This window comes from Scyliorhinus canicula, chromosome 12 (assembly GCF_902713615.1).
Source record: "Scyliorhinus canicula chromosome 12, sScyCan1.1, whole genome shotgun sequence".
Classification (NCBI taxonomy): Eukaryota; Metazoa; Chordata; class Chondrichthyes; order Carcharhiniformes; family Scyliorhinidae; genus Scyliorhinus; species Scyliorhinus canicula.
In genome coordinates, this window is record NC_052157.1 from 113,195,427 (window position 1) to 113,211,571 (window position 16,145).

The 16,145-nt window shown below is 45.2% G+C and overlaps 1 protein-coding gene across 3 annotated transcripts in view; it reads right to left on the bottom strand.

The window, feature by feature from the left end:
• lig3 (ligase III, DNA, ATP-dependent) overlaps positions 1-11,124 on the bottom strand; it is an 88,387-nt gene extending 77,263 nt beyond the window's left edge. The window contains exons 1-3 of one of the 3 annotated variants that reach the window (XM_038813791.1): positions 11,059-11,124; positions 3,250-3,810; positions 2,451-2,552 (exon numbers count right to left, since the gene is read on the bottom strand). In XM_038813791.1, the coding sequence (XP_038669719.1) occupies positions 2,451-2,552; positions 3,250-3,793 (646 nt within the window). In that variant the 5' untranslated portion in view covers positions 3,794-3,810; positions 11,059-11,124. Of the gene's footprint in view, positions 1-2,450; positions 2,553-3,249; positions 3,811-5,403; positions 5,540-11,058 lie in introns of those variants that run through there. The other 2 variants (XM_038813793.1, XM_038813792.1) reach the window with 2 other exon arrangements.
• Positions 11,125-16,145: the final 5,021 nt, after the last annotated feature.

The following is a 16,145-nucleotide window of genomic DNA, read 5'->3' on the forward strand; positions in this document are numbered from 1 at the left end:
GTGTGTAGGTGAGCGCACAAGTATTTTTTTTATAACAGTAATAAAGAACACAGGAAGAAATATCAGTTTCTGTAAACGCATTGCAGGTCAACAGGTCTGCAGGAGAAAGTTAACATTTCAGGTGATATTGGATGGCCCCTACCAAAAACATTCAACTACTTTTCCTTTCCAGGTGCTGGCTGACAACAGTGAGAATCTATTTTAATCAAAAAGAAATTGTACTTAACACTCATTTCCATCACCATTCTGCCCCTAAATCCATTTAAATAAGAAAAAAAAATGTTTTTTATTTTTACAGACCCGAGATTGGAGTCCCAGAACGAAAACAGATATATACTGGTGCAGCTGAGGCTTTAGTTCAGAAATACTGGGGCAAATCAAGATCTAGCAAGAATAAGAATTTACAAAATTAGTATTAGTAAAGAATTATTACTGGAGAAATTAATGGGGACTAAAAGTCAACAAATCCCCACGCCCTGGTGGCCAGTTTTAAAAGATAGAGGATGCATTGGCCTAGATCTTTCAGCGTGGGCAGCACGGTGGCAGTGTGGTTAGCACTGCTGCCTCAAAGTTCCAGAAACTGGATTCAATTCCAGCCTTGGGTCACTGTCTGTGTGGAGTTTGCACTTTCTCCCAGTGCCTGCGTGGGTTTCCCCTGGGTGTTCCGGTTTCCTCCCACAGTTCAAAGATGTGCAGATTAGGTGGATTGGCCATGACAAATTGCCCCTTAATGTCCAAAAGGGTGGGGGGGGGGTTACTGGCATAGGGTGGAGGCATAGGGTGCTCTTTCAGTGGGTTGGTGCAGACGCTATGGGCAGAATGGCCTCCTTCAGCACCGTAAATCCTATGATAACTCCATAGATTCCCAATTCCCCCTGGATTTGGAGGTAGCAGATTTGACTCTACTGATCACAAAAAGGAGGGAGAGAAAACATGGAATTCTACATCAGCTGACGTGAATAAGGTGGAATCTAATATTAGGGATGAGGCAACATATGTCAACACATTTTTTCTTCTTGAGGAAGTAATTAGCAGGGTAGATATAGGAGAACCAGTGGATGTAGTGTACCTGGATTTTCAAAAATCACTTGATAAAAGGTGACACTCAAAAGGTTACTAAGGCAAACTAAAGCACCGGGGAAAGCATATAAACATAGATTGAGTATTGGCTTATGAATGGAAAATAGAGTACGAATAACCAGGACATTTTCAGATAGGCAACCTGTAACTAGCAGGGTACCACATGGATCAGTGCTTGGGCTCAGCTATTGACAAACATAGGGGGATAGTGGAGTTGAATACAAGGTTAGCCTTGATCTTATTGAATGGCGGAGAACATTTCTGTTACTGTTCCTCATGCTTTGTTCTTATGGCTAAAATTGGCTCCAGCACTCTACTGTGCTGGTTAGAGAAAGGAGTTGCCATTCACCATCAGTGAATACATTGGGGCATTGCCAGGTGAGAATAAAATAGAATCCAGCTGTGATGTCTGCTACTTTTAGAGAGTCTGCACTGTGAACAGCCAACCGAAAGTTAAAATGGATACAAGCCTGCTGCTGCACATAAAACCTCACAAATGCACTGCAGCATCTGGTATACTATTTCCTCTTGTTTCTTTCAATATACGAGAAACATTTAAACTTGACATCTACAAGATGGTAGAAAAGGGGTAGTTGCCAGCTACATTTGCGCAGGTGTTGATTTTGTTGATCGCAAAAAAGGGGAAGGACCCACTGGAGTGTGGGTCCAACAGGCCCATTTCTCTGCTAGATACAGAGGTGAAAGTCCTGGCAAAGGTGTTGCCATGTAGGTTGGAGGGTTGTGTCCCTGAGGTGGTTTCTGAGAACCAAACAGATTTTGAGGGGGAGGCAGCTCCTAGTAACATGAGGAAGTTGTTGAATATAATGATGACCCCGTCGGGGGGAAGGGAGCCAGAGGTGATTGTGCACATAGTGGACGTGGAGAAGGCATTCGACCAGGTAAAGCGGAGGTACCTGTTTGAAGCTCTGGGAAGGTTTGGACCGAAATTTGTCCCTAATCAGGAGAAGGAAGGAGAATCGGGATGAGAAATATAATCAGCCATAATTGAATGGCGGAGCAGACACAATGGGCCCAATGGCCTAATTCTGCTCCTATGTCTTATGGTCTAAGATGCAGGAAAACAAACAAACATTCTCATGTCATTCATTTCAGTTACCACTGTTAAAAGGATCCAAGCTGATTGGTGAAGCCAAAACCAAGATACAAGGCTTCTCTTCATTGAGTGTTCATTGATTTGTTCCGTCTCACAGTTCTTCTCCCACACAACCCAGTGTCCCAGCTATCCTCTATTTGTACATGCTCAAAGACAATTAATACCCATTGTCCGATTCTCTTAACCGTAACAATGTAATGTACAAAACATCAACCACCATCACAGAAAGATGATGAGTGAAGCAGTGTGTCCTTACCCGAGAATCCAGAGAATTTACGAGGCGATGGAGCGACAGCGGTCGGCTTATTCTGGGAGGGCTTAATTTTTGAAGATAGTAAGCCATTCTTGATTGCAAGTTCTAGCAAAAAATGTAAAACTACATTAGAACTTTTCCCGTAAACATATCTACCACCAACTTGTTCATTTTCCCTTGGGATTGCCGGTCATTTATTTTTAAAACAGGAAGGTCGGACTCTGTAAATGTTCCCTTGACATTTCAGCAATCAGCACAACCCGAGTACTGCATTGGTCTGGTGCATTTTCTGGATTTAGGCACCAACATTTACCCAATCTTCCTGAATAAGGCAGGGCTTACTCTAATTTTCTTCCTTCTTCTGAAGGAGCTGGCCCTACCAGCAATGCATTCCATGGGAAATATATAAACATTTGCCCAAGTGGCTGTGCTTCATGTGTGAGCAGAAAGGGTAAGTGGTCTTGGGCTATTTGATCACAGGAGGCCTCACAACCAAGCCTGCTCCTGTTGTCACAAGGCATCCATTCTTGTTTTCTGGAAGGGTTACAGGTAGTGATCAGGAACATTAGCCACTGCCTGTCCAATCCTTCAGCCCAGGGAAACTTTGGTCAATTGCAATGTCCTGCTCAATACAGATTAAAGCTCAACCACTGGACTTTCAATCTATCCAGTTTATCATATGACTAAGGAGAATGCTTCACTTATTAAGGATTTGGAAACAAATAGTTAAACTACAAATCAAAACAGATTGCATGATATAAATCTAAAGTAAAATCCATTCTCCAACTCTCAGTCTTCTGACCTTTAATGTGCTGGTTGATCAGATCCCTCTCTGCATCCTGAAGCTCCTCATAACCTTCTAGGTCTGTTAAGTCATCGATTTTCTTAGTACTTAGTCGGGCACGTTCCAGCTTCTCAAACATACATTTGATGTGGTACCATTCCTTCATCTCAGCTGCCTCAGAGAAAGGGTTCGGCATGATCCTTCCAATCCGCACCAGTCCTTTTGGGAGTTTCTCCCGGCACTTCTTGCAGCCAGCTGTGCCACGCTTGGCATAGTCCACACAGTATCTCTGCACAGGCATCCCTGCTTTTGATGTGCACAAGGGGCAGCTAGGGATCCAACAGAAAGTCACAACAATTGGGTTGAAAACACGTAGTCTCAGGCCTTGCTTCACTGCTAAACGTTCAGAGAAGGGATGGACAAACCAGAAGTGGTGAGAATATGGGAGCAAAGTGCAGCAGCTCTGCCTTTCAAACACAGATCTTTCTACTCGATTCAGTACTGGGCAAATCTTCTCCAGTCTAAGCAAACATTTTGCTAAGTGGGAAAGCAACCTGTACATTGAGTTCTCACAGTCAGCTGCAATAAAAAGGGGAAACAAATATCTGAAATAAGACAACACAGTTCATCATCTTATGTCACTGCCAACAGGATAATCAGAGGACTGCCCGATTTGTAACTAGATCATTATACCAATAAATGCACAATATATTAAAAAATCTTGATCTCCCAAGATGTTGCTTGCAGCCAGAAAGCTGTGCCCACCACACCACAAGTTAACATACTTCATCTGGGTGGCGCAGTGGTTCGCACTGCTGCCTACGGTGCTGAGCGCATGGGTGTATGGGTTCGATGCCAGCCCTGGGTCACCGTCTGTGTGGAGTTTGCACATTCTCCCCGTGTCTGCGTGGGTCTCACCCCCACAACCCAAAGATGTGCAGGGCAGGTGAACTGGCCACGCTAAATTGCCCCCCAGGTGGAAAAAACAATTGGGTACTCTAAAAAAATGTTTAGACATTAACATAAGGAAAATTTCTGCAATTAGTAGGTGCCACTAATGTTCAATCCAATATTACAGGATAAAACAGAACAATAGTGCCCTGAGCACAACATAGTGTATTTTGCATGTTCCACTGTGTGCTCTGATCTTTCAATAGTTAGGCTTCTTGCATGTTGGTATATCGGACACAAATCATTAAGTTGTATTATTTTAAATAAACAAGTATACACAACAATAATTCTCATCTTCTCGCTTCATTTAACTTCATATCCTTTCTTGTGAAAAAAGCCATGTAACCGTATCCTGGTTAGTGGACTAAATACAAAATAATTGTCTTAGCATCAAATTAAATTACAGTTTACAGGTGTATATGTGGGAGCGCAACAACGCGTGAGAGAGAGCACACGTGCATACACAATCGTGCGTGCAAGGGTCTGTGGGTGGGGAATCAGTCTTCTGCAATAAATTTTCTTTTTTGACTATCCTGACCAACTGGGAGAACTAATTTTGCTACTTCTGATCAAAGAGCTCAGGACGTCCTTTCAACGATGTCACATCATGGATACTCATATACCCTCTCAATGGTGCTTCATATCAAAAGGTGATTTAGACTTTCAATAAGAACTTCTGCAATGCAGACGGAGGCCATTTGGCCAATTGAGTCTGCACCGACCTTCTGGAAGAGCACCCCACCCAAGCCCAAACTCCCACCCTATCCCTACAATCTTATAACCTTACCTAACCACTGGATACTAAGGGGCAATTTTAGCATGGCCGATCCACCTAACCTGCACGTCTTTGGACTGTGGAAGGAAACAAAAGCACCCGGAGGAAACCCACTCAGACACAGGGAGAACGTGCAAACTCCACTCAGTCACGTGACGTTGTAATTGAACCCGGGCCCCTGGCGCTGCGAAGCAGCAGTGTTAACCACTGTGCCACCATGCCACTCCTAAAAGGAAGGAGGGCAAGAGAACCACTGGTACTGAGATCAACTCAGCAGATGCAACTTGTATCTTCCAAATATTTCAGATACCCTCATTATCCATTCAAAATTATAAGAGCACTTGAAGGATCTCTGCAGCGTACAGCATTAGTACATCACTACTTAAGGTGCTGAATACAACAATCATCCAGGGAGGCCAATTATCTCAAACATAGCATGGCAATACCTTCAGAAATGTTCAGGTTCTTGAGGTCCCCTCCCCCAATATCAATCTACACATGAAAGATGTCAAGCAGGATCAGAGATGGTGGATAACTTGAGAAATCGGTATCAATTCATCAAATCTCTCATCTATCTTGTACTTATAACTTCTTAATGGAAACCCTGAGCAAAAAAAAGCCTTAATGAAATAAATAAATGTAAATTTAGTTAGTTTCAAGAAGTCACTTCTTTGAAAGTCACCCTCTGCAATGAAACTTGTCATGATGGTTTCTTTCTTACCAAGTAAGTGTCCCTGAGTGACTGTTTTTCTAAGATTTTAGAACGCAAACCACAATACTGAAACATCACCCACATACATATTACAGGACAGGGCGCCAGCGGCGGCGCGGGCCCGGGCGCCAGTAGCAGCGCGGGGCCGGGCGCCGACAGCAGCTTGGGACTGGGCGCCGGCAGCAGATCGGGACCGGGCGCCGGCGGCAGATCGGGACCGGGCGCTGGCGGCAGATCGGGACTGGGTGGCAGTGGCAGCTCGATCAGTAGCATTCTTGCCTGACCCACAAGGTCCCCACTGCAGGGCTTCAGCACAAATTTCAAGAGCGACACTGTTGTGCAATACTGGTGAGGGCGGGCGGCACAGTCGTAGGCGTTGTTTTTCAGATGAGACATTAAATCGAGGCCCCAATTGCTGTTCAGGTGGATATAGGAGATACAATGAAAATCAAAGGAGTATAGCCCAGTGGTCCGGCTAACATTTATTGCCCCCCCCACCAAACATCATTTAAACAGATCACCGATCCATTATCACATTGCTGTTTTTGCTGTGTACAAGTTGGCTGCAATCCTTGCTATATTACAACAGTGATTACACTTCGAGAGCAATTCACTGGCTGTAAAGAGCTCAGAATGGGCTGGTGGTCAGGACTAATGAAACATAAATGCAATTCATCTGACTAAAATCGTGTCAGGGTAGCTGCTTGTTGCTGTAATCAGCCCTCTGATAAACACCACACATAAATGGTTCCAATCTTTCCATTTTCTCTCCCATCAAGTGTTTTTCATGTTCATCCTATTATATTGGGTTGGGCGGGGTTGCGGGGATGGGGTGGAGGTGTGGACTTAGGTAGGGTGCTTTTTCGAACGACTGGTGCAGACTCGATGGGCTGAATTGCCTCCTTCTGCATTGTAAATTCTATGATTCTATATTATTACATTACACACTTAAGAGAACAGTTGTTAAGGTACATTTGAGCCTGTTCTCTTACTCAACTATCCAGTCCAATTTGGTCCCTTGGTCAGTGCAATTGCTCCCTTGCCACAGATAATTGTCAACCTATCGCAAAATGATACTGGACTGCATGAATAACTTCAAATTCTATTTAATCCTCAGCCACCAGCATTTTTAACTTCCTTCCATTTTCACCAAAAACAAACTGGCAAAGTTTAAGCTAAAAAAGCCAGCAACTCCCACAGGCATTTCTGCTAATCCCCTCTCCCTCACTGCACTGTCATCACCCTTCTCATACCCATAAATACCACTGGTGGTTCCCCCAAATCTCACAAGTATATCAAAGCTAAAATACAGAAGCAGGGCCCAACTGATATTGCAGGGAAAATCCAAAACCAATGAGTATTAATTGGCAGACAATCACATAATAAATCCAATAAAACTCAGGAGAAACTTCTTTATCTGGTAGGGTTGGAACGTGGAACTCGCTACCAGAGAGTAGTTAAGGCAATCAGTTTAGATCAGGGGTGGGCAAACTTTTCCGTGCAAGGGCCACATTCAGAAATTCACAATTTTAAAGGGCCGCATAGTATATTAAGTAAAATAATTAATATTTAAAATAGCCAAAATATAAGGTTTTTAAAGAAAAAAAAGCAATTAATTTTTATTAATTAATATTTTAAAGTAGAAACTTTACATGAAACACATTTATTTGAAAAACAATAACTCAGTTTAAAGAAAAAAAAGCAATTAATTTTTATTAATTAATATTTTAACGTACAAACTTCACATGAAACACATGTTGTGCCGAGCAATGATCACCCTACTCAAGTCAACGTATCCACCCTATACCAGTAACCCAACAGCCCCCCCCATTAACCTTAACATTTAAAAAAAATAAAAAATAAACCACCCCTGGTTTAGATGCACTAACAGGAAGTCAGATAAACACATGGAGAAAGGAAAATGTTATGTTGATAGGGCACTACAGGCCAATAAGATTCTAGACTGCTCTAAGCAACATGCTAGCTCACACAATGAGCCAATCGGCACGTTGGCACAGTGGTTAGCACTGCTGGCTCACAGTGCCAGGGACCCTGGTTCAATTCCAAACTTGGGTGCAGTTTGCATGGGTTTCCTCCGAGTGCTCCGGTTTCCTCCCACACTCCAAAAGATGTGGTTAGGCAGATTGACCATGCTAAATTGCCCTTAGTGTCCAGGGATGTGCAGGGTAGCTGGGGTCACCAAGATTACATTAACATAACATTAACACTGTAATTATGTTACTGTGAAAATCCCCTATTCACCACATTCCAGCGCCCGTTTAGATACACTGAGGGAGAATTCAGAATGTCCAAATTACCTAGCAGCACGTCTTTCGGGACTTTGTGGGAGGAAACCAGAGCACCCGAAGGAAACCCATGCAGACATGGGGAGAATGTGCAGTCTCCACACAGCGGCCCAAGGCAGGAATGGAATCTGGGACCATGGCACTTTGAAGCAACAATGCTAACCACCGTGCTGCCACATTCATGCTAAATTGTAAATGTACTTACAAGTTTTCCTATACACAGAAGCAAAATTAATACAACATGCTATCAACAACACAATGCTGATAATTCAATATCTTCAATCTTTCTTAGTAACTTTTTTTTTTAAATTTAGAGTACCCGATTCATCTTTTCCAATTAAGGGGCAATTTAGCAGGGTCAATTGTGACACCACTCTCAGCAAGCTCACAACATCACAGATCAAAACAGTTGTTTTATACAAAAATGTGGTGCTTCTTATCAATAGGGTGGTTCATTTTATAAGTATTTTCTATCACTCAAGCGGGTGCAATGTGAATGGATCATCAGAAACCATGAACAAAATCACTTTAGTTATCCCACAAGTTTTTTTTCTACTTGTGAAACAGTGGATACTAGAGAGTGACATCCTGAAATAGTCGCAGCAGGGCAGCATGGTGGTGCAATGGTTAGCACTGCTGCCTCAGGGCACCGAGGTCCCAGGTTCGATCCTGGCTCTGGGTCACTGTCAGTGTGGTGTCTGCACATTCTCGCCATGTTTGCATGGGTTTCACCCCCACAGCCCAAAAAAGAAGTGCAGGGTAGGTGGATTAGCCATGCTAAACTGCCCCTAATTGGAACAACTGAAATGAATTTGGAAATTTTTAAATTTTTAAAAATTCAAATAGTTGCAGCAATCGCACGCATGGAATTCAGTCTCGGGGCAGATGACCTTTCCCTGCCTGTCTCCACACAAACTTTGCTCGAACGTTTTTAATTTTTACAGCAAAGCAAACTTAAAAACAGGTGAACCATTTCACAATACAGATCTCATTTTAGCAGGGTGTTACAGTGCTCCCTCGCGGTCAGAAATTTTGGCTAAACCAGGGGCTGATTTAGCACAGTGGGCTAAATAGCTGGTTGCCATGCAGAACAATGCCAGCAGCACGGGTTCAATTCCCGTACCAGCCTCCCCGAACAGGCTCGGAATGTGGCGACTCGGGGCTTTTCACAGCAACTTAATTGAAGTCTACTTGTGACAATAAGCGATTATTAGTGTATATTTTTTATGATTTGGGCGAATAAGAATTTTATATCCAAGTTTACACACAGCAGTAAATTATGAGGATCAGCAAGTGATGCGAAAAGTTGCAGAGGGGCAAAGATTAATTGAGAGGATCAAACTCTGGCACATGGGATTTATTGAGGTCATCTGCTTTAGACCCAAGAAAATCAGATTTTTTTTCTGGACATGAGAAATTAGGACCTGGAGAGAAGCAGAGATTTGGAAGTTCATGCACACAAATTATTAATGGCAGTGGACAAGTACAAAAAGCTCATGAATGTTGGGGACTGGAATACAATGAGATGGGATGCTTCAGTTGCACAAATCCATCAGAGTCTTCTGGAGTTCTGAACTCAGATTTGGATGCAGCAGCTCAGAGATTACATGGAAGAGGTCACAAAACCTTGGCTGGCATACATAGCAATTTCTCAAAGACGCAAGAGTAAAGGGCAGCATGGTGGCGCAGTGGTTAGCATTGCTGCCTCACAGCACCAAGGTCCCAGGTTCGATCCTGGCTCTGGGTCACTGTCCGTGTGGAGTTTGCACATTCTCCCCGTGTTTGCGTGGATTTTACCCCCACAACCCAAAGATGTGCATGATAGGTGGATTGGCCACACTAAATTGCCCCTTAATTGGAAAAAATCAATTGGGTACTCTACATTTATTTTTTTAAAAGACACAGGAGTAAGGAAAATTATTCACAAGGTCCAGAAACATCAAACTGTATTGGTTTATGTTTGGGCGGGGGGGACTGAATTTGTATTCCAGACCTCCGGATTTAAGTTTGCTCCTTGATTCATGGGACAGCAAGTGCAGTTGTCATTCCTGCCCATCAGTGTGTACCCAGGAAGGGAGGAAGGAGAGCACTGTCACAGGTACAAATAAAAAAACACCATTCTAACAAGGGAGCTCTCCATCATGCCCAATCATCCTCCTCTCACCAGCAGCCAAGGCAAAATGATCCAGTCATTATCACAACTCTGTTTGTGTCACCCCGTCAGCTTAACTTGGGGCAGCCCAGCGACAGAGTGGTTAGCACTGCTGCCTCACAGCACCAAGGACCTGGGTTCAATTCCAGCCTTGGCCGACTGCCTGCGTTTCAATGTCTGCGTGGGTTTCACGTGCATTTTCACTGCTTAAGTAGGTTTCATCTGGGTGCTCCAGTTTCCTCCCACAGCCCAAAAGATGTGCAGGTTTCGTGGGTTGACCATGACCAAAGCATCGAGTCACAGGGATGGAAGTCCTGGGTAGGATGCTCTTTCAGAAGGTGGGTGCAGACTCGATGGGCAGAATATGGGCTTGCATGACAGATTGGCGGCCACACTTCCAACATTGACTACAGCTATATATTTTTAAAAATCTATAAAGCTCTTTGCCACGTCCCGAGATCGGGCGCTATGCAAATGCAGCTATCATACTGGTTTTCTGAGTATTTTCTCTCAAAATGTTCAGGGTTTTTTTCTGGAAAATCAAGCAAAATGCTGCAGGTTTGGGATTGTGGCCGGAGCTGATTGTGAGCGTCTGACTGACGGTGATGACAGGATTCAGGAAAACACACAGTTGTATTTGTCGGCGTTTCTAAACTCGCTGCGTGTGTGGAAATGAAAACATTTTCCCGAATGGCGCCATCCAGCTGCTCTGACCTTCGGCAACGAAGGTGGTGGGAGGGGGAAAGCAAGGGAATCCGTCCCTGCCGCCAAATTGAGGCCGAGGCCTCGAGGCCCAGATTCACAAAACCGGTTAAAATTGGACGAGGAAGCAGGCGGCCCGGTTTTCGCCGAATCAGCGACCACCCCACCCCCGGCCTCCACTCACTCATCCTCTCTCCACCCTCCCCGGATCACCCTGTGGCTGACTAACCTGCTGCGAAGCCCGATCTCCCTGCCTGCGGCCTTCTCTCTCACTCCCGGCCCCCCCACCGCCAGGAACCTCCCCTTTAACCGCCGGCCCTCCCGCTTTGTCTCCGCTCTGGCCGCCGTGACGTGGCGACCGTTTAAAGGAGCCTGGGCGACCAACCTCTATAATAGTCTGCCGACAAGAAAACACACACACACGTGCCTTCTGACCCCTTCAGTCATTGCCTGAAATCGCTCCCCTGCAAGTACCCTCAGGGCGGTTTACAACACACACAGCACGAAAAATTAGTTTTAAAAATCGCTGTTCTGGCAGCATCTGTGGTGAGCAGGACACAGAGTTAATGTCCCCGGAGTCCAGTAGGGCTGGAGAAAGTTAGGATGACAGAAGCAGATTACAGCGGCTGCTGGAGTCTGAAACAAAATCAGAAAATGCTGGACCATCTCAGCAGTTCTGACAGCATCTGCGGAGGAGAGAATGGTCCTAACATTTCGAGTCTGGATGACTTCTCGGTCAGAGCTGGGCCCCGAGACATGCAGACTCAAAAGGTCAGCTGTTTTTTCTCTCCCTAGATGCTTTCGGACCTGCTGAGAGTTAGAAATATCTGGCTGCATCACAGCCTGGTATGGCAACTACTCGGCCCAAGACCGCAAGAAACTTCAGAGAGTTGTGAACACAGCCCAGTCCATCACACAAACCTACCTGTTCTTTTCTTTGCGACAGTTTTAGATAGAGGATCTGGATCGGCGCAGGCTTGGAGGGCCTAATGGCCTGTTCCTGTGCTGTAATTTTTCTTTGTTCTTCTTTGTTCCGTACCTCCCATCCATTGACTCCATCTACACCTCCCAACCATTGACTCCATCTACACCTGCTGCCTGGGGAAAGCAGGCAGCATAATCAAAGATCCCTCCCACCCGGCTTACTCACTCTTCCAACTTCTACCATCGGACAAGAGATACAAAAGTCTGAGAGCACGCACAACAGACTCAAAAACAGCTTCTTCCTCCACTGTTACCAGACTCCTAAATGACCCTCTTACGGACTGACCTCATTAACACTACACCCCTGTATGCTTCATCCGATGCCGGTGTTATCTCGTTACATTGTGTACCTGGTATTGCCCTTCGACTTCACCAACTCTCCGAAAGAGGGGTCAGCTCCACTGCCCACCCTGCCTTATCCCCATAACCCTGTAAACCTGGCCTGCACATCCCTGGACACTAAGGGGCAATTTATCATGGCCAATCTGCCTAACCGGCACATCTTTAGAATGTGGTAGGAAACCGGAGCACCTGAAGGAAACCCATGTGTACACGAGGAGAATGAGGAAACTACACACAGTCACTCAAGGCTGGAATTGCGTCCAGTCGGAGGAGGTGGTGGAAGCAGGGACAATAGTGACATTTAAGGGGCATCTTGACAAATACATGAATAGAATGGGAATAGAGGGATACAGACCCAGGATGTGTAGAAGATTTTAGTTTAGACGGGCAGAATGGTCGGCACGGGCTTGAAGGGCCTGTTCCTGTGTTGTTCGTAGGTCCCTGGTGCTGTGAGGCAGCCACGGTAACCACTGTGGTAAAGGAATAAAGCATCTGATTCAGAGAAGGTGTTAACAGCAGAACTAAAAGAAGCGCTACCTCAAAGCAAAACATGGGAGGATACAGACTGGCACTGGACAAAAATACTAAATGGAGGACAGAATACACGGTCTATAGTTGCAGATCTGAATTTTGACTCCAGAGGCTGCAAAGTGCCTAAGCGGAAGATGAGATCCTGTTCCTTCATTGGGTGGCATGGTAGCACAGTGGTTAGCACAGTTACTTCACAGCTCGAGGGTCCAAAGTTCGATTCCCAGCTTGGGTCACTGTCTGTGCGGAGTCTGCACGTTCTCCCAGTGTTTGTGTGGGTTTCCTCCGGGTGCTCCGGTTTCCGACCACAGTTCAAAGATGGGCAGGTTAGGTGGATTAGCCATGATGTTGGGTGGGGTTACGGGGTGCTCTTTTCAAGGGCCAGTGCAGACTCAATGGGCCGAATGGCCTCCTGCACTGTAAATTCATTGGAACATTGCAGCAGGGGAGGACAGAAATGTGAACGTAATCGAAAAGTCATACTTGCAGACTGAATAGGTGTTCTGCAAAGCAGTCTCCCACTTTTAAATAAAATTGTTGTCAGATCCTAAAATACACATGCCTGCTCTAATTTAAATGTGGTCGCCAAGTCAGGAGCAGGTTTAGGAATTTGCACTTGTGTATATTGAGGACATCCCAAAGCTTTCTACAACTCATGCTTTAAGTTTGAAATATAACTGCTGCTGGTGACACGGTGCGCAGTGATTAGCACTGCCTCCTCACGGCGCTGAGAACCCAGGTTCGATCCTGGCCCCAGGTCATGTCCGTGTAGAGTTTGCACATTTTCCCCGTGTCTGCATGGGTCTCACCCCCACAACCCAAAGTTGTGCACGGTAGGTGGACTGGCCACGTTAAATTACCCCTTAATTGGAAATAAAGAAAAGGACACTCAATTTATATAAAAAAGAATAAAAAACTGCTGGTGCTATGTAAATCCATCAGCTAACTTGCACACAACAAAACATAAAAATCAGCGAATAAACAGTTAATCAGTTTTCATGGCATTGAGTTAAAAGAGAAATGTTTGGTAGATTACAAGGAGAATTCTTAGTTCTTCTTCAAATAGTGCCACCATCTGAAGAGAAAGCAAGCATTCCTTTAACATTTTATCCAAGACTACACTTTCTACAATATGATATTCTCCCGGCTCCCCAGCATCAGATTTTAGGGGTATTCCAAAGACATGCTGGGGAATCCCTCTCGCAGGTTCCCAGGCAAGGGTTTGCACAGCAATTGCCCAGACATGCTGCCCTGCGCTAGGAACCATGGGAAAAAATGACAGAATAGCAAACTTTGTATGGTTCTGCCAGGTTTACACTAATAATTGCTCCGAAAATGTTAGAAGAAATAAAACCTCTTCTATGTGTAACTATTTTAAACACCCAGACTGATCGCCGCACAAGACTCCTCACAGCATTGACCCCCCCATTAGACTGCCCATACCCACTGATTAACCACCCCCCTCAGTATTCCCCACCCCTCAACATCCCATGGGATTAGTCCCAACACCACACTTGCATAGGATTCTCCACTCTCACTTCCCAAACTACCAGACTTTCATCACCAATCTGACTCCTGACTTGGATAGAACACCCCTCGCCCTGACCCGACCAGTGCCCTCCTCAACCCAGCTGAACCCCCATCTGAACCCACGACTCGACTCAATCTGGTTTGAAGCCCCCCTGACCTGGTCCCCGCCCCCTGGACATCCCCTCAGTGTCCAAACCCCACTCTGATGTGCGACTGCCAAATGTCCAACCTGACCCCATATCTCCCGATGCCCAACCCCCGATATCTGATCCCCCAACCCCTGGTGTCTGACCATCCCTCCCCCCCCTGAAATTTGACCCCCCCCCACACCCCCTCCTGATGTCCGAACCCTCCCATTCTCCAATTATCCCCCCACCAAATCTATCCACTTACCTTCGACACTTATCTTCTCCCCAGCGTGCCAGTTTCAATCAGTCCTTTAAACTTACGTGTTTTATGGCAGTCAAAAAGGGGGCATGTCCTCCTTCAGTTCAACTCTTGTCAGACTTCGACGGTGGGCCTCATGCATAGTTTTGCTGCCTAGATCCCAGCCAGCCTGAGTCAGGAAGGTCAGATGAAACACGGACAAAAGAAATTTGCTGCAGGTAAGTGGGTACAGAGTGGCAATCTGTACCCTGATCCGTACGCTGATTGCCACTCCGAACAAGTTACAGCTCTATAAAAGTGACTAAACTTCAAAAAGTATTCATTTAAAAATGTTTAGGGATCCTGAAGTTATGAAAGGTGCTATACAAATGCAGTCTTGTTTTGAAGTGATAGCTGGAATTTACAGTGGAATTTGCACCCTCCACCACTTGTATCAAAGGAAAGATACAATAGCAGTCTATTTAGGAAACACTAGCTGGCACCGACAACATTATGTCTGTTACTGAATGTCATTTTGAGTAGAGTGCTCTTCTAAGTCTTTCTCCTATGTAATTGCTTTATTGGCATCTGTTGAGCGTTCTGACCATGTGTGGGCTTTGGCAGGTTTTTCAGTCTGCAAAACCTGTAAGCAAGACCTACTGCTCCTGTTTTCATAGTTATTACTGTTACTAGTTCTGCTGAGTTACTGACATTGTTCAACTTAATTATTTATATAAAGTGCTGCCTCACAGCGCTGAGGACCCGGGTTTGATCCTGGCCGGCCGGGGTCACTGTCCGGGTAGAGTTTGCACATTATCCCCGTGTCTGCGTGGATCTCACCCCCACAACCCAAAGATGTACAGGCGAGGTAGTTTGGCCACGCTAAATTGTCCCTTAATTGGAAATAAAATAATTGGGAACTCTAAATTTAAAAAAAGAATAATTTAAAAATAGCATACGGATATCGGCAACAACTTAGAGACAGCCTCGCAGAGGCAGGCTGGAGGTCTATCAGGTGCTCCCATTACTGGCACCACGAATGTACCACAAAAGTGAAAAGGCCGCAGCATTGGCCATAACACTTCCTTGTTTTGGGGAGGTGGGGGGGCTTTCCCCTCCACGCTGATGTGCCTGTTAGCTGCGGACCATCTGTCTTTTCAAATATTACCCAGGCTTCTGAGAGTGCCTCCATTTCGAGGTGCCCTCAAACTCCCCCACCTGCCACAGCTGCGTGTACTTTCTAGTCAGGCTGCTGTCCATCTATTGCTCCAGGCCCTCCGATTAGGCCTCCTACCTCAGGAGTGTGCTCACCATCATTGATTAGACAGTGATATAGAGGCAGCCTGTTATTTGAAATGGTCCCGTGCTACAAATTTGTCAAAGTACATAAGATTGCGAACAGAGTCATGAGTGCTGCCAACTGAACTACAGAAATATAATACTTCAATTTTCTACAACAGACAACCATCCGTTGTACTGAATGGGTACAATTGGTGTAAAACAGTACAAAGTGCTATTGTAGGTTTATTATATTTGCAGTTATTGATTTTATTCATAAATTTTCTG